Consider the following 21,863-nt stretch of genomic DNA (forward strand, 5'->3'; position numbering starts at 1 on the left):
TTTCAAACCAAAACCCTCTCTGGCGACATCCCCAAGGAGAGCCCAGCTCTGTGGCGGGCCACGGACATGTGTCTGCGGCAGAGAATTGGGGAGGCAGCCAGGAGCATTTTCCATCCATGAGTCTGTTTCTGCTCCTTCCCTACACTCCCAGCAGCAGCCGGCCAGGCACTGCGTTCAGTAGCAACCTAAGGGCTCGGTCCTGCTTCCATTGGGATCAATAGCAACACTCCCCCCGGGGTCAATGGAGGCAGGGGTGGCCTTAGCTCTGCAGTGACTTCCTTGGCAGCCATGGGAGGGTGGGCGGATTTCTGCCAGGAGGCGCTAGACGCTGTACTCCAGGGTGCCAGCAGGCCGATCACACGCAATAGTGAATGCTGCTCTTGCACCATCCAGCTGCTTTCCAGACCCTGCTGAGCTTCTCCTTGCCCAGGGGAGGTGGGTTGGAAGCAGAACCCCCATTTCACAGATGGGGAAACCAAGGCACGGGGCAGACATGCCTACGGTCTTACAACAGAGTTGGGAATAGAACGCAGATTTCCTGCACCCGTCCCACCCTTTAGCCAGGAGACTCTCCATCGCCATCATAAAACCACCGAGGCCCTCAAAGTGCTGTGAGCCAACAGCGGGCTGAACGGCTCCCATGTGGGAATGGAGGATGATGCTAGCGGGGCCCACAGACAAGTCCATGATGGACGAGAGGGATCAATGAACTAGGGGGAGGGGAGGCCGGTGGCTGTTGCCTGCTAAAAGTGACGTAGGAAGAGAAGAAACGTGTCCCTAAAATAGAGACCCCCCCCGCCCCCAGCTGTCAGTGACCCCAGGGGAAGAAGCCTCTGGCCCAGGAGCATTATGAGCATTGTTCCCTCTGTGCGGATTTGTTCCATCCATGTGCGGAATAAATTTTGTGCACTGTGCAAATGTACCCACCAGTAGACACACAAACCTCGCGGTGGGCATGCTGCTGATCCGCTGGAATCTCTCCTGAGCACCCACCCAAGCGCTCGGCTTACAGGGAGCACGGATGATGTGTTCCCATGATAATGCGGCTCACCTCTGGGCTTCCACCGAGCTTTCCAAGGGCTGCTGAAATGCAGCCGTCTCTGGGGTGGAGTGCAGCAGCCATTCCAAACAGCCTATGGTGACCAAGGGCGCCATGCAACAGGTCTCAGCTGACACTAGGGTTCATTAGTCATGGTTTTCTACCTTGGGAAGAGCAAGGGCTCAGTGGAGACTTTGGGGGTTTGAGGCGGAGCTTGTCAGGCATTTAGGTATTTCAGGCCTGCGGCTTAGCTCACGAAATCCCTTCCCCAGCATAAGGTACAATAGCACAGTGGTACGCTGGAGAGCGTGCGGCCCCCAGGCAGTTGCTGCGCTGTGTTTACCCAGGATCAGATCAGCACCCCAGTACCAAAGCGTAGGGGAACGAGAGGCTCAGGACCGGCTCAAATAAACCTTCCCCTGCCAGGTGAACAAGCCCAACCCCACAGCTTTTCGCTAGTGCCGGAGTCCCGAGCTGAAACTGACAAGGTGAAACTGACTAAACTCAGTTCACCTATTGACCTGACTGGGAGACATGCCAAAAGTGAACACAGAGCGTAAATAGCGAAAAACAGCTTGGCTGTGATGTCACTTTTCAGCTTTCTTAAGCTGCCATGTCAGGCCTGAGGTGGAGCCTATGAGGGAATATGATTTTTAAAATCACAGCAAAGCTAGAAGCACACAACTGCTGGGGAAAACTAAAGCACCGCTCAGTCATCTCTGGTGTGAAAGAGTTCAGAACAGGGGCGGTGTGGCAGCAGCAGGGAACCAGAACTGTTTGGTTTGATATCTGGTTCCGCCCAAAACTTTTGCCCATTTGCTGGCGTGGGTGCATCAAAGTCAAAGCCAGAAACGGGGAAGGAAGAGTCCGTTGTATTGGCCGACGGGGAAGCATTTCAAAAAATCACGGTCATTCATCAAAACTTTGGCAAGATGTGGGCTGCAGCAGGATGAGCGAGGCACTAAATGTATTATGTTTGGTTGAGGTCAGATTTTAGAGGCTGCTCGTGGCCCACTCGGATCTGCCTTCCTGACTCTGGGCTGCCTCCTTTCAGGGCGCTCTCTTCCCCTGGAATCAGAAGCAGAACAAGCGAAGGAGTTTGCTTTTTCATTTCCCTTCTTTTGAGTGACGTGTATGTTGTGGCGTGACTGGGCGGTGCCGGGTGTGTCCGGGGATTTGGGGAGGCTCAGGCTGTTTGTGCTGCCATGCGAGGGCAATACGGGGTTCAGCTTTCACAGGCAGCTGGCAATCACACTCTTTGCCCACAGATGGTCAGCCAGCGAGACAGTGCAAAGGACAAGAGGAGAGCAAGCTGGTTGGGTGAAGATTCCCTGCTATGGGCAGAGCGGAAGGTTCTGTCTCCGGCCTGCTCACGCAGCGTGGACTGAGCAGAATTAATCGCGTAGGAAGCATTCAAGAGGTTGGTGATGCGGACGTGCAGTCGGGAGTGGCTCGGACGATGCTGTTCAGCCGGCGTCCCATTGAGACTGGGGCTCGGCTGAGAACGAGGAAGCTGAAGACAGAGGGGACGCAAGTGTGTTGGGAAGCTGCTGGAGATGGCAGAAGTAATAGTGACTGAGGGAATGTGGCCTCCATCGGTCACCACGGTGAATCTCCTAGACCTCCCAGTTGCTGTGTACAGCTCACATCACAGCAGTGACCCAGGCAGCTTTCCCCCTCTGCCTCAGGCTGGGAGGCTGCGACCTCAGCTTTTGGCTGCAGCCCCGGCCACCGTCATCCCGGCCTTGGTCAGGGGTCGGACTTAGTGTTCCCTGAGAGCTGAGCACTTGGGCGGCCACCCAGGAGAAATTCAAATGCCAGCCAGCTGACTAGTAGAGTGCCCACAACATCCATATGGAGCCAGCAGCATGTGTGGTGCACATCTGCACATGCCCCTGGGCACATAACAAAATTCATTCTGCACGCAAATTGAAAAAATTCGAGGGACCATTGGTTAGACTAGTGCACGATGCTGCATCTTAGAACCATTTGGAGGTTGAAGCTGGTGCCGCTGAGCAGGGAATTTCACTGGGAGCCCGCAGTGATCTGCACCGGCTGCCCATTGGCCTCTGGGTGCATGGTAAGGTGTTGGTTATGGCCTGGCCCTGATCTCTTTCTCCAGGCTACATGCCACAGCGGCACCTGGCTCAGATGCCTCCCACCTATTCCAAGAGTGAGCTGGGGTGGCAGGAGGGAAAGCTTGCTTGATCCCAAAGAGCCTGGATTTGATGAGCTTCTGGGAAGACGGCGAACGCCCCCCCCCCCCGTCCTCAGTGGGGCTGCGGCGCACGGAGCAACGGAAAGAAGCTGTTTGGGAGGCAGCCTGCCAGCCCAGTGCCCCGTGGACAGGTCGTTTCCTCGTGGCAGCGTCTACGTGTGTTTGACGCAAACCGAGCATATTTGGTTACGTCCCCTGGATAGCCTCTGGGTGCCTGGCATCTGCCACCGCTGGGCGCTGCCATTAAACGCCCCAGGGCCTCTGCCCAGCTTTATGATGTGCTGCGATCTTCCTGGCAGCACGAGGTGCCATCCGTCAAAGCAGCGGGCTCTTACCGGCTTGGACCCAGGTTGCAATTTCCAGTGCAAACAGGAAGGCGGCCAGCCAGGGCCGTGTTCCCCTCAAAGCGCTCATGCACTGAAGGCAGCGGCAGATGCCAGGTACAAAAGGGGGTGGGGAGGGAGTGTTGCCAACAAGGCATAATGTATGGGGGGGTCACTTGCTGGCAGAGATTAAGATCATACTGAAACCAGGACAATATCCAGCACCCGCGGCACGACTTTCCCTTGCAAAACTGCATCCCGGTGGTGCCGAACCCTCCCTCCCCCACAAGTCTTTCCCTCCCCCCTTCCCCCCGCCCCCGTTAAAACAACTAAAACCAAAAGTTTTCCATTGAAAAAAAGCTGCTTGGGAAAAAAAATTACATTTCCGACGCCAATTCTGCAGCAGCTTCGTGCCGCGCCTCGTCCCAGAGGTGCTCCTGCAATCCATCGTGTAGGGCTGAGCCGCCCCCGGGCATCCCACTGGGCTCGCTGGCCGGACACAGCCCAATCCAGAGCCCACGCTCCCTGCCGGAGAGACGCCAGGGACGGTGGGCAGCGTTAGATCATTGAATCAAGGGCCAGGAAGGGATCTGGAGGGGGCTGCTAGTCCAGTCCCCTGCAAGCCCGGCCTGAGCGTTAGACCATCCCTGATGGATGTCTGTCCGACCTGCTCTTCAAACTCGCCACTGACCAGGATTCCACAACCCCCCAGGGCAATTGATTCCAGTGTTTAACCACCCTGGCAGCTGGAAACTTTTTCCTAATGTCCAACCTAAACCTCCCTCGTTGCAGTTTAAGCCCATTGCTTCTTGTCCTATCCTCAGAGACCAAGGAGAACAATTTGTCTCCCTCCCAGCACCGAAAGCTGGGAGGGCAGAACAGAGCAGGCTGCTTGTCAATAGTGGAGGGGCCCTGCTGCCATTTCACCAGGCCGCATAAGCCCCCTGGGTTGTGTTGCTCCTGGCAGGAGGTAAGCGGGCAGAGCAGGAGCGAGGGCAGGGCTTGGGGAAGTGGTGGAGTGGGTGAAGGGAAGGAGCAGGGTCTGCGGAGGGGGGGTGTTACCCTCTGCCCCCCACCATGGCCCCGATGGCAGTGACAGGGCAGCCTCATAATTCAGAGCCTCAAAAATAAAATTCAGATCTTTCTTTTCTTTATTGCCCATCTGGGTTCTGAGCCTTTAGGCTTCCCCGCGGCACATTTCCAAGCTGGTCTCTGCAGCCACGAGGCCCAGATGCTCCTGTGGCGTAAAGCGAGACACGGTGCGTCGAGCCGCCGAGCACGCTGCGACGCACCACAGCGCACCAGGAGGCGGCCACAGGGGGCAGGGCCATGTTCCCAGGGCCGGGGGCGCGTCTTTAGCCCGCGCCCCGAGCAGCCGGAACTGGCCTCTTCGCCCAGACGGGGGTGGGGGCGCTGGGGCTTGTCTGTCGGCAGCGTTCGAGAGCCGCGGTGCCACAAGCGACGTGAATCCACGGCCAGCGCCCGGGCTGGGGGGAAGCAGGGACTCAGCCCCGGCTCTCTAGGTGCCTGCCGGGCCTGGTGCGTTGGCGTGTGATTCACTATTCCACGCTCCCGCTCACCGGGGAGAAGAAAGCCTAACCGTGTACACGGGTCACCCCCAAGCCAGAGTGACCCCTGCAGCCAGGTTTTTAGGGTTGCCAGGTGTTCGATATTGATCCGAACAGTCCAGTATTTGCGGCTTCTGTCCGGTAAAAAACCCCAGAAAATACCAGCCCTGTAAAATGTCCGATATTTTCTATTTTTCTCGACTGGAAGGCCTCTCGGGACAGTCTTCCCCTGCCGCATGTGGTGGGAGTCGGAGGGGGGGAATTTAAAGGCACAGTGACTCTTTTTTTGGGGTTATTTTTTGTTTGCTCAGCCAGTTTTTTCCCCGCCCTGTTCGGTCTGTTTTGTGAGACTGTCTGGCAACCCAGCCCCCGGCAGCACGTCCTGGCCGCCAAGTCCAGCAAGGACAACGCTGAATCGGAACCCTCGTACCTCAGGGTCTCCCCTGCTCTGTGTCCATCAGGTTGGGCCGAGATCTTCGTTGGGGGGCAGCTCCCACCCTCCTGCTGCCGGGGGCCAAAGTGTCAGAGACGGGGTCCCCCCCGAGAGCCCCTCGCACCCAGCCCGGGCCCTCTCCCCCCCCAGGGCAGGGGGTGCTGAATGAGGTGTGGTTTGAACACAGCTCTGTTCACAGTCGCACTAACCAAGGGACAAGGGCTCTGGAGGGACGTGCGTGGCCGAGCCGTGGAGGCCAGGCAGGATCCCCCCAGCTCTCTGCAGACAACGGGCCCTCGGAGGGACCTCTGGGAGGGACCCTGCCCCTGCCGGACCCCGGGCGCCCCAAAGAGCCACACTAATGGCCGTCTCCTGCGCTCAGAGGGCCTGGGGGTGGGGGGCAGCTAGACAGAGACGCTCCAAGGACAGGTGAGGGGAGGGGTGAAGTCTCCCTCCCTGCTGGTCCCTACAAGGCCACAACCACCCACCCAGGGAGGGAAGCCGTATTCGCTGCGTCAATGTGCCCGCCAAAGCCAAACCTGGGCTTTCGCCCTGCAGCCGCCCCCCACCCCAGTGTTCCTCCCCCAACGAGCTCCCCCTGCTCTCCCATATGACCCCCCCCCCACACACACACACTTATCCCCAGCGCCCCCCCCCCCCCGAGTGCTCTGCCCTGCCGGCCAGCCTGCATCCCCCCAGCCTGGCACCCTGGGTCCCCTCCCAAAAGGGGTTTGGCTTAGGGCCCGTCTCCAGCCCCCCAGAGCCGAGGGGGGGGGTCCGAGAAGGCGAGGGGTTCCTCTCTGCTGGGCCAGCCCCTGGGAGCTGTAGCAGGCTGGAAGGGGCCAGGGTGGGTTCTCTCCCCCTCCCCCCCAACAATGCTCTCCCTCCTCCCCTCCCCCATCGGCAGGCCCTGCCCCTGCACCATCAGGAGCCGGCGGGCACCAGGGCTTTGCTTCAGACCTAGCTCCCCCCCAGAGCCAGTGCCAGGTGACCGGGGCATGGAGCAGTCTCACCTAGTGGTTGGAGTCAGTAGCCAGAAATCAGAGGCCCGGGTCAGAGCCGGGTGGAGATGGCAGCCCGAGACTCCCCACGGCACAGGGGCTTGCTGGGCTGGCATGGCTTGGGTCCGGGCTCCAGCTGGTCGCTGGTCCCAGGGCCTGTGGAGATCCAAGCAGGAGTTACCCGGCGGGGGACGGGCTTGCGGAGCCGCACAGGCCAGGGGCCAGATTCTCAGCAGCTGTAACCCGACGGATCCGACACACGGAGACCAGTGCAGCTCATCTGCTTTGTGTCGGCTGAGAATTCGGCCCACGACTGCAGGCAGCCATCTTCACTCGCCTGCTGGCCCCGGCTGTGGGGAGGAGGAATGGGGGGCGGGGAGTGGAACCCCTGGGAACCAAGCCCCTTCCCCCCACAGAGTCAGACCCTGCGAGCCCTGGACCCAGCTCACTTTGCCTTTTCCCAGCCCCATTCCGACACTGCGGCCGGGAACGTCCCTTCCCATGCTCCCGCGCTTAGCCAGCAGGGTCACTCTGCTCGGGGCGCAGGAGGGAGGAGTCAGACAAAGGGAAACAATCAGTGGAAGCAACAGTGGCCTCGGGTGGAGAGAGCAGGGCCAGGCAGCCAGCCCTCTGCCCCGCCCAGACCATGGCCTGCCCCCCACCGTGCTCAGCGCTGCCTGGAGCGTGCCACATGGCGCTCTGGTGGCAATTCCAAGGGCCTGGGACTCCGGATGCCCCTGTAGCAACAGCTGGGGGGCCCGGGCCCTACTGAGTCTCACTGCAGTGTAAACGCTGGGCCCCAGGGCGGTTGTCCCCTTCCCCCCATCGGCAGGCCTGCCTGGCCAGAGGACGGGCGGTGTGACTCTGCAGGGTGGGTGCATTAGCTGGGAGCGCCCTCTCCAGCAGCCGGGAGGGGGACCTTTTTTGGGTGGGGGGCTGCTGGCCCACTGAAAAAATCAGTCTGTGGCCGCACACCAGCGAGAAGCAAAAACCCCCAAACCCAACCCCCACGGACGTGTCCCCCGACTGAGGAAAAAGCCCCTCCCCACGCTCCCCTCCCACACCCGAGCCGAGGGGGGCCAGGCTAGTAGATTGTGTCTGCTCCAGGCCCACGGGGGAATAGTGGGGGTCTGGAGCACCAGCATGGGCTCCCCAATGCCGGGAGGGAGCCCCAAGACTCAGGGGCTGGACCCAGGCCTTGGGCCCTTCTCCATCCTTACCAGCAGCAAAAGTGGGCGCGGGGAGTGCCGAAAGGAGGGTCTTTTCTCAGCCAGGACACAGGCTGGAATAGAATTAGTCCCTGGGGTTCCAGAACAGCGCGCCCACGGGGAGCTAGTCCACAAGGCCTCCCCCCGTCGAGTAGCCCCAGCCGGACAGCAGTTTCCACGCTGGAGGGGCCCAAGCCAGCTGTGTCGTCTCCATTCGCTCTTCTCGTTCCCATCTCGCCTCCTTCCTTCGGCTTCTCCCCGAGACGTGGGGCTGCACGTATAAGCTACGGGAAACACACGCCAGGCCCTACAAAACAGAGCTTCCTTGCTGCGGAGCGCCAGGCACTGTCCTTCCTTCCCTGAGCCGTCTTCTCTCTGGAGCCCTCTGAGCTTGTAGCTTCCCTTTTAAAGCAAGGGTGGTCCTACTGAGCATGCTCAGTGGATTTCCCTGCAGCTAGGAGGCGGGGCTTTGGAAGGAGGCGGGGCTCTTTCTCCTGTGCCACCTGGCAGAGGGAAGGTGGGTGCCCTCTTGAAAGGTCATGATGAGCCTTACTTAATCGGCCAGGAAAGATGTGCTGGAGCTCGAGCAATTTTTTAAAATCGTTCGTAGTTTTTAAAGCCCTGAGGTGCTGGGTAGGGATGCCAGGTGTCTGGTTTTTGCCCGGACAGTTCCGTATTCAGGTCCCCCTGTCCGGTTAAAAAAAAAAAACCTAGAAAATACCGGACATGTGAAATGTCCGATATTTCCTGTTTCCCTCAGACAGAAGCCCAGCAGGGACAATTGTCCCCTGCCTCATCCGGTGGGGCAGGAGCGTGGGGCCATTTAAAGGTGCAGCAACTTTTTTTTTTTTTTTTTGGCTCAACCAATTTTGTCATGTTCGGGATTTTTGTTGAAAGCATCTGGCAAGCCTAGTGCTGGGGCTTAGGCAGTGATTCATAGAATCATAGAATCATAGAATAATAGGACTGGAAGGGACCTCAAGAGGTCATCGAGTCCAGCCCCCCGCCCTCAAGGCAGGACCAAGCTCTGTCTACACCATCCCTGACAGATGTCTATCTAACCTGTTCTTAAATATCTCCAGAGAGGGCGATTCCACCACCTCCCTTGGCAATTTATTCCAATATTTGACCACCCTGACAGTTAGGAATTTTTTCCTAATGTCCAATCTAAACCTCCCCTGCTGCACTTTAAGCCCATTACTCCTTGTCCTGTCCTCAGAAACCAAGAGGAACAAATTTTCTCCTTCCTCCTTGTGACACCCTTTTAGATATTTGAAAACCGCTATCATGTCCCCCCTTAATCTTCTTTTTTCCAAACTAAACAAGCCCAGTTCATGAAGCCTGGCTTCATAGGTCATGTTCTCTAGACCTTTAATCATCCTTGTCGCTCTTCTCTGGACCCTTTCCAATTTCTCCACATCTTTCTTGAAATGTGGCGCCCAGAACTGGACACAGTACTCCAGCTGAGGCCTAACTAGTGCAGAGTAGAGCGGCAGAACGACTTCCCGAGTTTTGCTTACAACACAAACTAAGCAAAGGCGATGAGGATTGCTGGGAGTTCGGCACCTTTCTGGATTTGGCGCTACGTAGAGCGCGCAGATGCTTTAGTGGTCGATGCCGCATACGAAACTTTCCTACATGATAAAGCTGGTTGAGAAATGAAGGGGAGGGTTCTATTGAAAATCTAGACTTCTCAGTGAAAAACGGAAATATTTTGGCTGAAAACTGAAATTTTCCCCTTTCATTGGGGTACCTCATGGGCTCCCTGCTTAGACTACATCTCCCACGATGCACCTGTCTTCCCTTCTGGTGGTGTTCCTGGCTGTGGGGCATCATGGGAGATGTAGTTCAGCAGAAGGGCCTACAGGAAGAAGGGTTGTCAAACAATTGATTGCGTGGGGCGGCTGAGCAGAACCCCCAATGGAAATATTTTGCCCTGGGGGCATTTGGGCGGTGTGAGGAGAAGCTGACGATTTCGCCAGAACGCAGGCATGCGTGGGTTTCACTTACTCCAAAAAACCCAGCCCTCCATCGGGAAGGAGTTGAGACAGAAACGTTCTGTGCTAAGCAGGGAAATGCTCGGCCCTCGTTTGGCACGGGAACACTCGCTGCTGCTACACCAGGAAGCACCCAAATCCGTCCCGCCAGACCTGCCCGCCGAAGCCTCAACTCCTTGGCAGGGCTGAGCGGGCCTGAGCACGTCCCCTGGAAGGCTGAGAAATTCTTCCCTGCCTGTGATACGGTTCCTCTGCCTCAGCGGTGCGGCTTTCCTCAGGCCCAGCAGGCCCCTCCCTCCCTCTGCGAGGGCACCGCTTGGGGAGGAAGACCACAGCCTTCTCCACCTCCATCAGCTTGTGCCTCCGTTAGTCCCTCCAGCTGGCAGGCAAAGGTTCACATTGGTCTCAGTCGATGGTGCTGAGATCCAGCGTGGGGCCTCTCACCAGAAAGGACAGCAGCTTGACCAGGATCAGAAGGAAATAACACAACAGACAGCGCCCAGCTGGCTCGGACCAGCCCCCCTCGGGTTACAGAGGAGAGTTTCCAGTGCAGAAAGCTTCCCAAGCCAGGAAGGCCTTAGACTCAGCTCTCCGACCCTGGCTCGTTCCCAGCCACAGGTCCTAGCTATGGTGCAATCGGCAAAAGCGAGGAGTCCTGCGGCACCTTAAAGACTACCCAATTTATTAGGGCATGAGCCTTCGTGGGCAAACGCCCCACGTTGTCAGAGGCCTGGTGTGGAGCTGCCAGAGGCAGGCAGAAATACCCTGGCCCATGACGAGCAGGGAGCTACCTTCTAAGACCCGCGCTAAGTCCGTATCTGTGCCAGTTTTTCCACGAAGTTGATGGATTCCCACAGCCGCCGGCTAACTGCAGGGCCTTGTGTGGCGACAAGTCCCAGGGGGAGCCGTGTTGGTCTGTAGCCTCAAAAACAACGTGGGGTCCTAGGGAACCTCAGAGCTTGATTTGGGCATAAACGTTTGTGGGCAAAACCCCACCTGGCCAGGTGCCATCGGTGGCACGACGGCGGCTTCGCCACGCAGCTTGGGCTGACGACAGCAGATCTCCAGGGGCGGCTTTAGCAGAAGCCGTACCAGCCTGGCCAGAGCTGGGGGGACTTGCGTGCGTCCCTAGTCTCCGTGAGGATTGCCAGGTGTCCGGTATTGACCTGGACAGTCCGGTATTTGCGCCTCCTGTCCGGTAAAAGAATTCAGAAAATACCGGACACCTAAAAAGTCCTAAAATGTCCAGTATTTTCTGATTTTTTTCCCAGCCAGGAGGCGAAAATACTGGACACCTGACAACCCTACAACACTCAGCAACTGGGTCCAGCCCCCGGCCTCCCACTCGCCCCGCTTACCTGGTTCTGCAGGGAAGCTGTCTTGTGGTTGGAGTAGGAAAACAAGATGGCCGCCAGCAAAAACGCCTTCTTAAAGGGGCCATGCTGGTTTTTTAATATCTGTTGGGGTCTTAAAAAAAAACAAAACAAAACACAACACAACAAAAAAAAAAACCTTTGGTTTCCCCCTTTCTTTTTTTAAACTGAATTTTTTCCTGGTGTCTTTTTTTGGGGGGGGGTCAGTATTTTTGGTTAAACCATTTGGCACCCCTAGTCTCCGTGCCACTGTGTTTTCACTGTCCATGAGTCATGCCAGCTCGCGTGCCTGCCGCACCCCTCTGGCTGCCCATGGACACTGGTGCGCGCACTGGCCGTTGGCTGCACACGTCCCGGCTCTGACCCGAACGTGGCCCAGCCATGGCCCCAGAGCAGAATGCGGGGGCGAGTCCCCTAGAACTTGAGAGCAGCCCAGCTCAGGGGCCTAGCTGGACTGTGGCATTTGCGCTTTCTAGCAATAGCACCGTGCACCACAGCTTTCCTCTCCCCGGTGCGCTCGCCCGGCCCTGTGCCCAGCTGGAGATAGGAAAGGCTGTGGGGCAGGGGGGCAGGGCTTGGGGCTGGGTGGCAGCACCCCACTGATGTACCTGGCCGGTGAGGCTGGCTCGTTCCACGCCAGGAAGCGATGCCAATGCAGCACAGTCACCTTGCAACAGTGACACAGAGGACTTCAGCCGCAGCAACCTTGCGGAGGGGAGCCAACGCCGCAAGCCAGCGCCAGGCAGAACAGAGAGGGAGGGCTCGAGGGCAGGAAGGACAGTCCCGTTCCACTCCAGAATTAGCTGCATCTCCCCGGGGATCGCCAGCCACAAAGGGCCAGCTCTGGATCGGCTTCACCCCCGCTTCCATTCAGAGTCACGTGCCTTGACTGGAGTCACTCCGGCTTGACCCGTGTGAACGAGAGCAGAAGCCGGCTCAGGGGCTGCCCTGGCAGTGCGGTGGAGTGTTAATCGCTGGCCTTCGGTGTAGCCACCCTAGAGATGGTTCCGCCACAGCCGTGGGGCAGCCAGCGCCCTGGCTGTAAAGCAACGAGCGTCTTCGGTGCCTCCTGTCCGCCCGCCTGTGTTAAAGTAACCGGTGCAGCGCCCAGACCGGCATGCCGTGAATTCTGGTCCTGGGAAGGAGGGGTCATTGCGAGCCGCTACTGCGGCCTCCCCTCCCTCTAGCCCCCCGAGCCCGAACGCACAGACGGTGCATAGGAGTGTGGGGTGCTGGCGGGCATGGGCCTGGCGGGAGATGCCAGGCTGCTCGCTGGGAAGGGCGGGGGCAGGGCAGGAAGGTCCCACGGCCGATCGCTCTGACATGCGGTGGCAGGACAGCCCGCGGCCGATTCCACCCCCGAGTCACGTCCTCCCTGCACGGGGAGCTTCGTTTCATTCCTGCCGTAGCGATCGCTGGCCGGGCCACATCCCGGGCCCCTCGTGCACACACAGCATACGCTGCTAGAGCAGGGGCTCCCAAACTTTTCAGCATCACGCCCCCTTTTCGATTTTTGAGAAACCCTCACTCCCCCCTCCCCAGTAGCAGCAAAATTTGTTGAGGGAAAAAAAGAAAGAAACTGACCGGGGACGAAAAACAAAATAGCAGCAAAACTTATGGGGGAGATTGACAGAGGGAGGGGGTCTGGGTCACCTTGCGCCCCCCCCTCCCCGGAATTTCTTCATGCCCCCCAGTTTGGGAATCCATGCGCTAGAGGGTTTTCAATTCCCCCAGCACCCTTAACTCTGCCCACCATCGCCTTCTCCTGCCTGCACAGCCGTGTCCACACAGGGGCATATGTCGCCATAGCTACGGGCATCAGGGGAGGGGTGTTAGCCCCCCCGCCGCCTCCCTTCGGACCAAGCCTAGCTCACTACCCAGCGTCCGTCTCGGTGTTTCTGTCCTAGGGGCTTAGCCATTGCTCCCCGCATGGCAGGACAGCCCCTATAGCCCCACCCGCAGCAGGATGGGTCAGTCCTGACGGGACCGTGGCTGTGGCCGAAGCCGGGGCAGACCCGCACCCCGTTGTGAGGGGATAAAGACGCTGTGTAGACGCACCCTCCTGGAGCTGGGCCGACGAGCAGACACGTCGTTCCCTCCGTCGCCCAGGCAGGGAGCTTGGAGCTGGCGGAGACGCGCAACACTCCCGGTTTGGAGTCCTACTGCTTCCCGCCCAGGTCCGGCTGCAGCGTTCCAGCAGGTCTGGGATCCCTTGGAGCGGCTCTGGCCGTGCTCTGCTTCCCAACAGGCCTAAGACAAACCAGCAGCCACGTCTGGAGCACCCTGGCTCGGGCCCAAGGCCGCCAGAGGACACACTGCCTGGAGTCCGGCTGTAGCCGTGGTTACGCTGTAGCGACCCCCAACCCCGTGTCTACGACGGGTAGCAGCTTTCGCTGTAGACTCCAGCATCTGGGAGCGTGCTGCCCCACCCGGCTGGGACGTTCGGTTTGCCCCCCCGCCGCCGCGGCGTTCCCAGCCTTCCAGCGGCCCCCCGAGGCCCAGCCGGCCCGCGTGCAAACCCAGGCAGCGGAAAGCGGAGCTGTGGTGATGCAGGGCAGACGACTCCGTCGCCGCGGGGTTACCCAACTGGGCTCGCTTGTGCATTTCAGAGGCCCCCCTCCCCCCCGCAGGACAGTCTGAACCCAGCCTGCGAGGCAATAAAGGCCCAGACTGGAGGGCGAAAAACACACACCTCCGTTTGAGACGTTGGCAGATTTTTTTTTTTTGGTAAGGAACTTGTACAAAACTCCACGTGCTCTTCCCAGGCGACACGTCCCTGCCTAGCGAGGGCGGGCTGCAGATCAGGCTTTTAGCCGTGTCTTCACGCGGATGGGCACGTCGATACAGACAACCCTGTCACTAGCTGTGCAAAACCCCAGGCGGTCCACACGGCTGGCCAGAAATGTTTGGTCCGTGGATTTTAAAGGCCAGAAGGGACCAGTATCACCATCTTGCGTCACCCCGTAGTTCCAGTTTGAAGTTAGCGCGTTTCAAGTTCCCGCTGTCGCACTCCTGCTAGTGGCACACAGCAAACCCGGACGGAAAATTCAAAGGGGGGGCCAAGCTGCGGTCCATGGGCGACAGGGAAAGGAAACGCCACCGGCACGAGCGTTTTGACCCTCGTGAGCATCCGTCGTCATTAGTGCTTGGAAGGCGTTATGGCCAATACCACTTTTAATTGGCGGGGTCTATCGCAGCGTTACCCGCGGCCGCTTTTCACCCTTCAAAAAGTGGCTCTGTCCAAGACAGACACCTGTTTTGTCGCTCCTGGAGACCCGATGGACAGAGCAAACCTCCCCTCCCCCAAAACTCCTCTCGATAGCCTCTGCGAACTGACTTCAAAGAAACTCGTGGCCACTTGTGACCGGCTGCTAAAAAGGGGGGAGACGTATTTGATCAAAAGAGAAACAGGCAGAGAGGTGAGATCCTGGTGACTCTGCCAAGGTGATTCAAAGGCCGGGGCAGGTCACTTAATTTCTGTCCTTCAGTGTTTTCAACTGTAAAATGGGTAGAATGTCCCTGTAGCAAATCCACGGGGGCTTAGAACATCCCAGGTCTCTGTGCTGTACCTTACGATTACCCAGAAGGTCCGGGAACCACTGGGGAGTGTGTGTGCGTGGTGGTGGGGGGGGGATCTTTCCTTCACAGGCACAGCACCGGCTGCGTGTGCGAAAAGGGGACTCCCATGGGCTGTTTTCAGTACGGGGCCTATGACACAGAGCTGAGGAATGTGGATTGCACCGGGCCAGAGCAGTGAAGGCTGCAGGCACCGGGCCATGGGTTGCAACACCCCACCCCCCTTCGCGGAGCGCTGCGCGGCTGTTCCTTTCAAACATGAGTGTTGGCCCCAAGCCCCCTGCCGGGGGGTCTCACGCCACGTCCCTCCTGCCCCGCTGGCAATCAGGGCTCGCCGAGACACCGGCCGTCTGGGGCAGGACGGGGACACAGGAGACTTGGGGTCCACCTGGCTCTGCAAAGCGGGGCCTTCCCCCCTTCCCCGCCTTGACTAGTGTGTGTGGGGGGGTTAGCTCTGCCGGGAAGGGACCAATTCTCAGTGGGCGTCTGTACAGCGCCTAGCACCCCGGGGCGCCTGCCAGCCCTGGTAAGACACAATTAGATCTCGGGGAGCTCCCCCCGCCCATTGTGGCCTCCTGGGAGCCAGAGGAAGAGGTGAAAGGCCCGGCTGGGGAGCGGGGGGCCCGGCTCAACAAGGGGGGGCAGAAAATGCCTGTGGCCCACGTCTACATGTTCAAAGGCAGGGGGAGAGACGACCACAATCCCCAGTCGGCTGAGCCTCCCCCCCCCCCGTTCCAGTGGTATAATCCTGTCCCCCCACACCCTGCTGTAGAAACTTTTTCCTCCCCCCTCCCCATTACTGGCCAATGGGGACAAGCCACACGCCTCCCGTGGGGGGGGGGGGGAGATTCAACATGACGCCTGCGGGCCCCCTTTACGCGCTCAGTGTCCCCTTCGCATGGCCGGCGGGGGGATGGGAGAGGCAGATGCAGGGCCTGGCCTGCTACTCGGGGACCGGCGGGGCCATAAGCCCCTCCCCCCCCGGGAACTGCAAGTCCAAACCCAGCCAGGCTCTGGCTCCGGTTCTGGTTGGGTCAGGGCAGGCGCCGCCCAAGCCCTGGGACTTGCAGGCGAGCCCAGACCCCGGCTGCTTCCTCCCCCGCAAGGAGCACGGCCCCAGCTAACCGGGAGGGCAATTGAAACGTTCCTCCCAGGAGGCGGCTGGGGTCCCGGGCGGGCCAGGCCCATGGCTAGTGCCGGCCTCCAGCAGAAGCCAAGAGAACCCGGCTCAACCCGCAGGCCCCAGCTGCCCGCCAAGTCCTGCCTCTCCCACCTTCCTGCTGCAGCAAAGAGGGGGAAGGGAAGGCTGGTGGCTTGTAGAATCCGAGCTGGCCGCACTCCGGGTCGGCTGGTCTGAGCGGAGCCATGGCACACGCCCGACGCCCGCGCCCCACATCTCCTAGTCTGCTCCAGCCCGGAGCGGATGAATTGGCCACCCTTGGATCTGAAAGGCAGCGCCAGCTGGGGTCCCCCTCCTAGCAAGCGCTTCCTGCCCCTGCCCCGCGTGGAAAGGCACCAGGGACCTTCGCGGAAAAGAGCCACCGGCGCCTGCACTGGCCAACGGGCCGGGCTTGTAAAAGTCCCAATTCAAACCTCGCGCAGCCCCAGGATCGTTCGGTGCCCACAGCCCAAGCTGCCAGGGCCCCGTCTGACGTGTGGATGCTGCGTTTTCCAGGGCAAAGACGCAGCCTCCCGGCTTCCACGCCAGCCACGGGGAAGCCACGGCCCCGCTCCACTGCGACTGAGCCCCCTGGACCACACCAGGCAGTGTTCACCGGCGGCCCACGGAGCCCTACACAGAAACAGCTCCGAGACCCCAAACAGGGCTCCGCTCTCAACTGCGGCCGTGACAGGGGTCCGCGAAGCAACAAGGACGTTAGGAGGGGGAAGGGGGACCAGGGACAATCTCTTCCGCCTGGAGAAATCCACCGTCCCCTTGTCCCCCGAAACGGGGCTGCCGTGAAGACCTGGTGAATCCTGCAAACCCCCCTCAAGCGAGGTTCCCCTTCCTCGAGGAGCCCGACGGCCGGATGGAAACGGGCTTCCTGCTGCCACGTTACAACCCGGCGCCCCGAGAGCCATCGCGCCAGGGTCAGGATGGAGAAAGGACACTCTTGGGGTGGGCAAAAGGGCCTCTGCGGGCCAGCCCCTGCCACTCCCTCTACCCCCAGGCCAATCAGGGCTTGGGGGCGGGAGCGCGTAAAGTCTCCTCCCACAGCCAGGCGCACCCAGTGCCTAGTGGGAACTGTCAGCTGTTCAGAACAACTGGCAGTTCTCTGGGGGGTGGGGAGGAAGAGGACCAAGACTTTGCTCCCCCACTCCCAGACCAATCAGGGAAGGGAATCACAGAAGTGTCCTGGCCCCGCCCCTTCCAGGACAGCCTGGGGCCACTTAAAAAATTTCTGAAGGGGCCCCCGATCAAAAATGATTGACCACCCCTGGTCTATACACACCCGCCCGCCTCTGTCCACCCAGAAGGAAGTTCTCGCCCTTTAAAAGAAAAGAAACCCAAGAAACCCCTCTGACTGCGCCGACTTCAAAATGCCCAAACCCCTTTAAAACGGGACAGGAAGCCTGAATTTGACCCTTTGCCATTTTCCACCGACGGGCGCTGTGTCACGACTGTACGCCAGCCACCAGACTCTACGCGGAGCAATAACTGGCCTCGTGTCAGGGCGGAGCCCTAAGACCAGTTCACACCTGTGCCCGGGGCGGCTAGGACTGGTCTGCGGACGGGGCGCGCTGCTCGTTGACGAAAGCTGATAAGAGCCGTGCGCAGTGAGGGCTCCTGCCTCTTCGTCCTGGCCCCATCCCTGAACACACACCACTTGCAGAATGCTGGAGTCACACACATGGTGGCCTGGGGGATATTGACAAGAGGACGGGTCTGATTGGGATCTTACGCGCCCAGCAAGACTCCGGAGTAATTTACACTGCGTCCGTGGAGAGAACCAAAGGAAGGCCCGACGGGGCGTGCACGGGCAGCTTTCTCTGCTCATTCCCAGGGCGACTGGGAACCGCTACCGGCTCAGAACCTGCACCCACACCAACTCAAATCAACAGGACCACATTCGCGTGTTCTGCTGCTTCGGGTAGCAAAAGGAGGATGTGAGGAGCCTGAATCGCAGCTGCGATCGAGGAGCTGCTCCACTCAAGGCAATGGATTTACACCACTGCAAAAACTGGAGTAAGAGGAGGAGAGAATCAGGTGGACCGCACAAAGCTGCGGGGCAGCAGGCCAGGAGCAAGGAGCCGAGGCATTGAGCCACCGCAGAATCCGGCCCAACAGGAGACCAGAATCGGGCCCCTTAATTTTAAAAAGGGTCCCCCCAGGTTCAAAGCCTGCGTGTGTCTCACCAACGTTCGCGGGTTCCCCGAGCCCGGGCGCTGTGCACGGGAACATTCCAATGCCTGACGTAAAGAGACGCCCATCAACCCTGAGACTAGCTCGTCTTTAACATAAATGCGCCGCCGTCTATCGGAACAACGCATCCCGGGTCCCTGGGGAGGGGAAGGCAGGAGGGTACCAAAGCAAACCGTTTGCACTAAGTGATCACATTTATTTGAATATTTTTTTTGTGTTCTAAAATTGGTTACAGAATAAATACCTGTGCCTTATAGCAGGAAGTCCACTTTTTTTTTTATACAAAGTGCTTGTTACAGGAAGTTGCATCAGCGATACACGGGAAGGGGCGTGTGCAACGTGGCAACGCTTCGCTCCCGGAAACTAAAACAGAATTTTTTTTGTTTACTTTTTTTTTTTAAAGTTTCTTTTCCCTTTTTTTGTTGTTTTTTTGTTTTGTTTGTGCATTAAATCTCCTGCCATCGTGTATTTACAAATCTCCGAAAGAAGGGGGAAAAAAAGCCAGGATGCATGAGAAGTAGCCTTTCAACACACACACACGCACACAGGGAAAAAAAATCAGCCTTAAAAAAAAAAAAAAATCTACAAATATTGTTTCTTACTGAATCAATGAGAGAATTTTCTTTAAAGGGAAGGGAAAATAAAAATGAACCAAAAAGAGCCCAGAGATACTGAAAGAGAAAAGGAGCCACTGTCCCTGCAAGTTTTCAAAACCAGAACGTAGCAAGTACGTGTAAAATTCAGAACCCGATGTCTGATTGAAAAAACCTCATTCATTTCTCCTCGTTAATTTCATCCTCGTCTTTTTCCAGCGAGGGGAGGAATTTGGAAAAATTAAATTAAAACCAATACTTGAAAGAGAGGAAGAGGAGAGAAAAAGACCCTCCCCAACGGCGAAGAGCGGAGCAGGAAGGAAGGGGGGGGGTGCAATTTAAAAAGACAGCAAGAAAAACTGGACGCGGAGCTCCGAAAGCGTCAGGAACACCACTCCGTGGCGAGTCTGAGGGTTAACTGGTGACGTAGTGTTTGGTGGAAGGTTGGCCATAGACTCTGTAGAAATCCTGACGTCCGTGCTGCTGGGAGGCGTCTATCCAGTCCCTCACGGCAAGTCCGGGAAGCGACTGAGGTACAGCCGGCGCGGGGGGAAGAGGGTGGGAATACTCCTGCGAAGAGACTGTCCAGGGAAAGTGACCCGACCGGGGGTACGGCTGATGCCCGCTGTGATTGGACACCGAGGAGCAGTAACAGTTGTCCACTGAACAGACCAGGATTTTGCGCCCGCCGTACTGGGACAGCACGGACTGCTGAGATGAGGTGCTACTGGGGTAGTGAGATGGGTTGAAGACGGACCCCGAGTGCACCGGCTGCGGGCCGCTGGGGAGTCCGACGATGTGCTGCGTGGAGCTACAAGGCACCATGGGTTGTGCGGACTGGCCCTCGCCAGCGGAAGCGCCCTGGCTCATGTACTGGCTGGCCACAGGTCCAGGCGATGGCTCTAGGAAGCTGCCTTCGGGGAAGGCCGTGGAGTGCTTGCGTTTCTCCGCCCCGGGGTTGCTGACGCTGCACGGGTACATGGGGATGCTCTGCAGGAAGGGGACCGGGGTGCTGAAGGGACCTGGAGGGGGAGAGAGAAGAGACAAAACGGCCAGATCAGAAACCACCCCTGGAAGGCAAGAGGGGACGCTCACAACCAGACCACAGGCGCTAACGCTACAGCGGAGCCCCCATGGGAACCAAACAGCACAGACCACCCACCCGGCCCCACCAAGCAGTCCCCCTTCTGGTAGGGTTGCCCGGTGTCCGGTTTTCACCCGGACATTTGTGGCCCCTGTCCGGTAAAAAAAAAACCCCAGAAAATCCTGGACATGTAAAATATCCGGTATTTTGTTTTTCTCGGACGGAAGGCCGGCGGGGCCACTTTTCCACTGCCACGTCTGGCATTGACAGCGGGGATTTAAAGGCACAGTGATGATTTTTTTTTTTTTGGCTCAACAAGTTTGGTCCCTCATTCCCCCCCCCCCCCCGCCTATCAGCTGTTCCAGGTGGGTAGGAAGCCTTGAGGGGGAGGAGCAGAGGCAGGAAGAGGCGGAGCATAGGGGGGAAGTAGCAGAATGTGGGTGGAGCTTCAAGGCGGGCAGGGGTGGAGACCCCCTTCTCCTCAGAACGCTGAAGTTGATGCTTATTAGGAACCAGGCCACCTGCCAAGTGGATTGTCCCGGCAGTCGTTTTCTGGTGCATTTCACCCCGCGTGGCTTGCACGCCACAGGGGAGGGAGGAAGGTCCTTGCGAACAGCTTTCCAGCGGCCCTACGCCCCAGCGTGCTTGCACAAAGCTCCCTGCACACGCCTCGGAGCCGGCTCGCAGACAACGGCCGGACCCCGACATCGGCGCGGCGCTGACGTAGAAGAGAGAGCACCTGCTACCGAATCTCAGTGCTCTCCACGGCAGGGCCGACTAGCCCGTGCTGGCCCCCAGCCTGGCCGATTGCCAGGCGGAACGTCGTCAGCGGACGCCGCAGCTGTGCGATCGCTTCTGGGGCGGTGGCCAGCGGCCCGGCAGATCAGCCAACGTTCGGCTGCGAAGCGGGAGGAGATTTTGGCCCAGGGCAGTGGGCGGACGGCGGCTCGCAGGGGACACGCTAGAGACTCTTTAGGTGAGCAGGCCTCACCCCCCCAAGAATCTGTCCTTGGAAGGGGGAGCCAATCCAGCTAAGATGGGGGCCTCCAATTGCCAGCACTCGGGGCAAACCTGAGGCTAGACCCAGACAGCTCTGAGGCCTCCGGGGGAGACGGACAGGAAGGCTGGGGAGATATCCCACCCTGAGCCAGTGGAAAGAAGCAATCCACACGCCATCTGCCCTGAGCCAGCCCACAGACCGGCCGGACCAGTCCCTCCGTGTGGGCAGAAGCTTTTCGGGTCGCTCCATCTTGCGCAGACCCTAATGGCCTAGTTCGGGAAGCAGCCGAGGACAGTGAGCAGGGCGTCTCGGAAATAAGCCGAGAGGCAGGCGCTGAAATTCCCTAACGCCCAGGCTCGCTCATAACTGTTCACTGGGTTCCCTGTAAGCTGAGCGCTCGGGCGGCCACCAAGGACAGATTCTGACGCCACTCAGCTGATTAGCGGTGTATCCACAGCCAGTGGCGTGTGTTTCTACTGGTGGTGCACACCTGCACATGCCTCGGTGCGCGTAGCAAAATTTATTCCGCACACACAGGGGAAAAACGGAGAGAGCATTGGCACCGGGGCTGCTTGACCCCCGGCATGGGGCTACTGTGGAGTCGATTCCTTCCCACTCGCCCAGCGTCCCCTTCTCCCCCGCGGCCCCAGCCTGGCCCTAGGGTGAGGGAGCTGGGACCCAGCCGGAGCTGCATTGCTGGCGGCCGGTGTACAAGGTGAACTTTGGCTGCCGGCTAGAGCCAAACATTACCTCAGCCTCCTGGCCCGGCAGCGGCTCTGCGGCACCAGGGGGCCCTCTGGCAGGGCCCAGGAGCAAGAGCAGGGAGTGGGGGAAGGCGTGCAAAGAAGCCAGTTCTGCAGCTAACTCAGCTCAGCCACCCTCCCGGCGAGCGAGACCCTGCAGTCCTGGGCCACCATTCTGCACGGGAGCATCCCCTGGGCCACGGGCTCGGTCTGTGCCGGCAGCATCAACCCACAATCCCGGTCAGAGTCGCTACGGGGGCCTGCTGCCTCTCCCCCGCGGGCGCCACAGCAGAGCCCCAGCGCAAACCCGGACTGCAGAGCCATTTCCTGGCAAGAATCGGCC

The 21,863-nt window shown here is 59.1% G+C and overlaps 1 protein-coding gene across 3 annotated transcripts in view; it reads right to left on the reverse strand.

The window, feature by feature from the left end:
• Positions 1–18,275: 18,275 nt before the first annotated feature.
• The window catches only part of TRIM8 (tripartite motif containing 8), a 52,370-nt gene continuing 48,782 nt past the window's right edge, over positions 18,276–21,863 (reverse strand). For all 3 annotated transcript variants that reach the window (XM_075935574.1, XM_075935573.1, XM_075935575.1), the window contains one exon: positions 18,276–19,715. In XM_075935574.1, the coding sequence (XP_075791689.1) occupies positions 19,108–19,715 (608 nt within the window). In that variant the 3' untranslated portion in view covers positions 18,276–19,107. The remainder of the gene's footprint in view (positions 19,716–21,863) is intronic.

The sequence above is a fragment of the Pelodiscus sinensis genome, chromosome 8, assembly GCF_049634645.1.
Source record: "Pelodiscus sinensis isolate JC-2024 chromosome 8, ASM4963464v1, whole genome shotgun sequence".
In the NCBI taxonomy this organism is placed as follows: Eukaryota; Metazoa; Chordata; order Testudines; family Trionychidae; genus Pelodiscus; species Pelodiscus sinensis.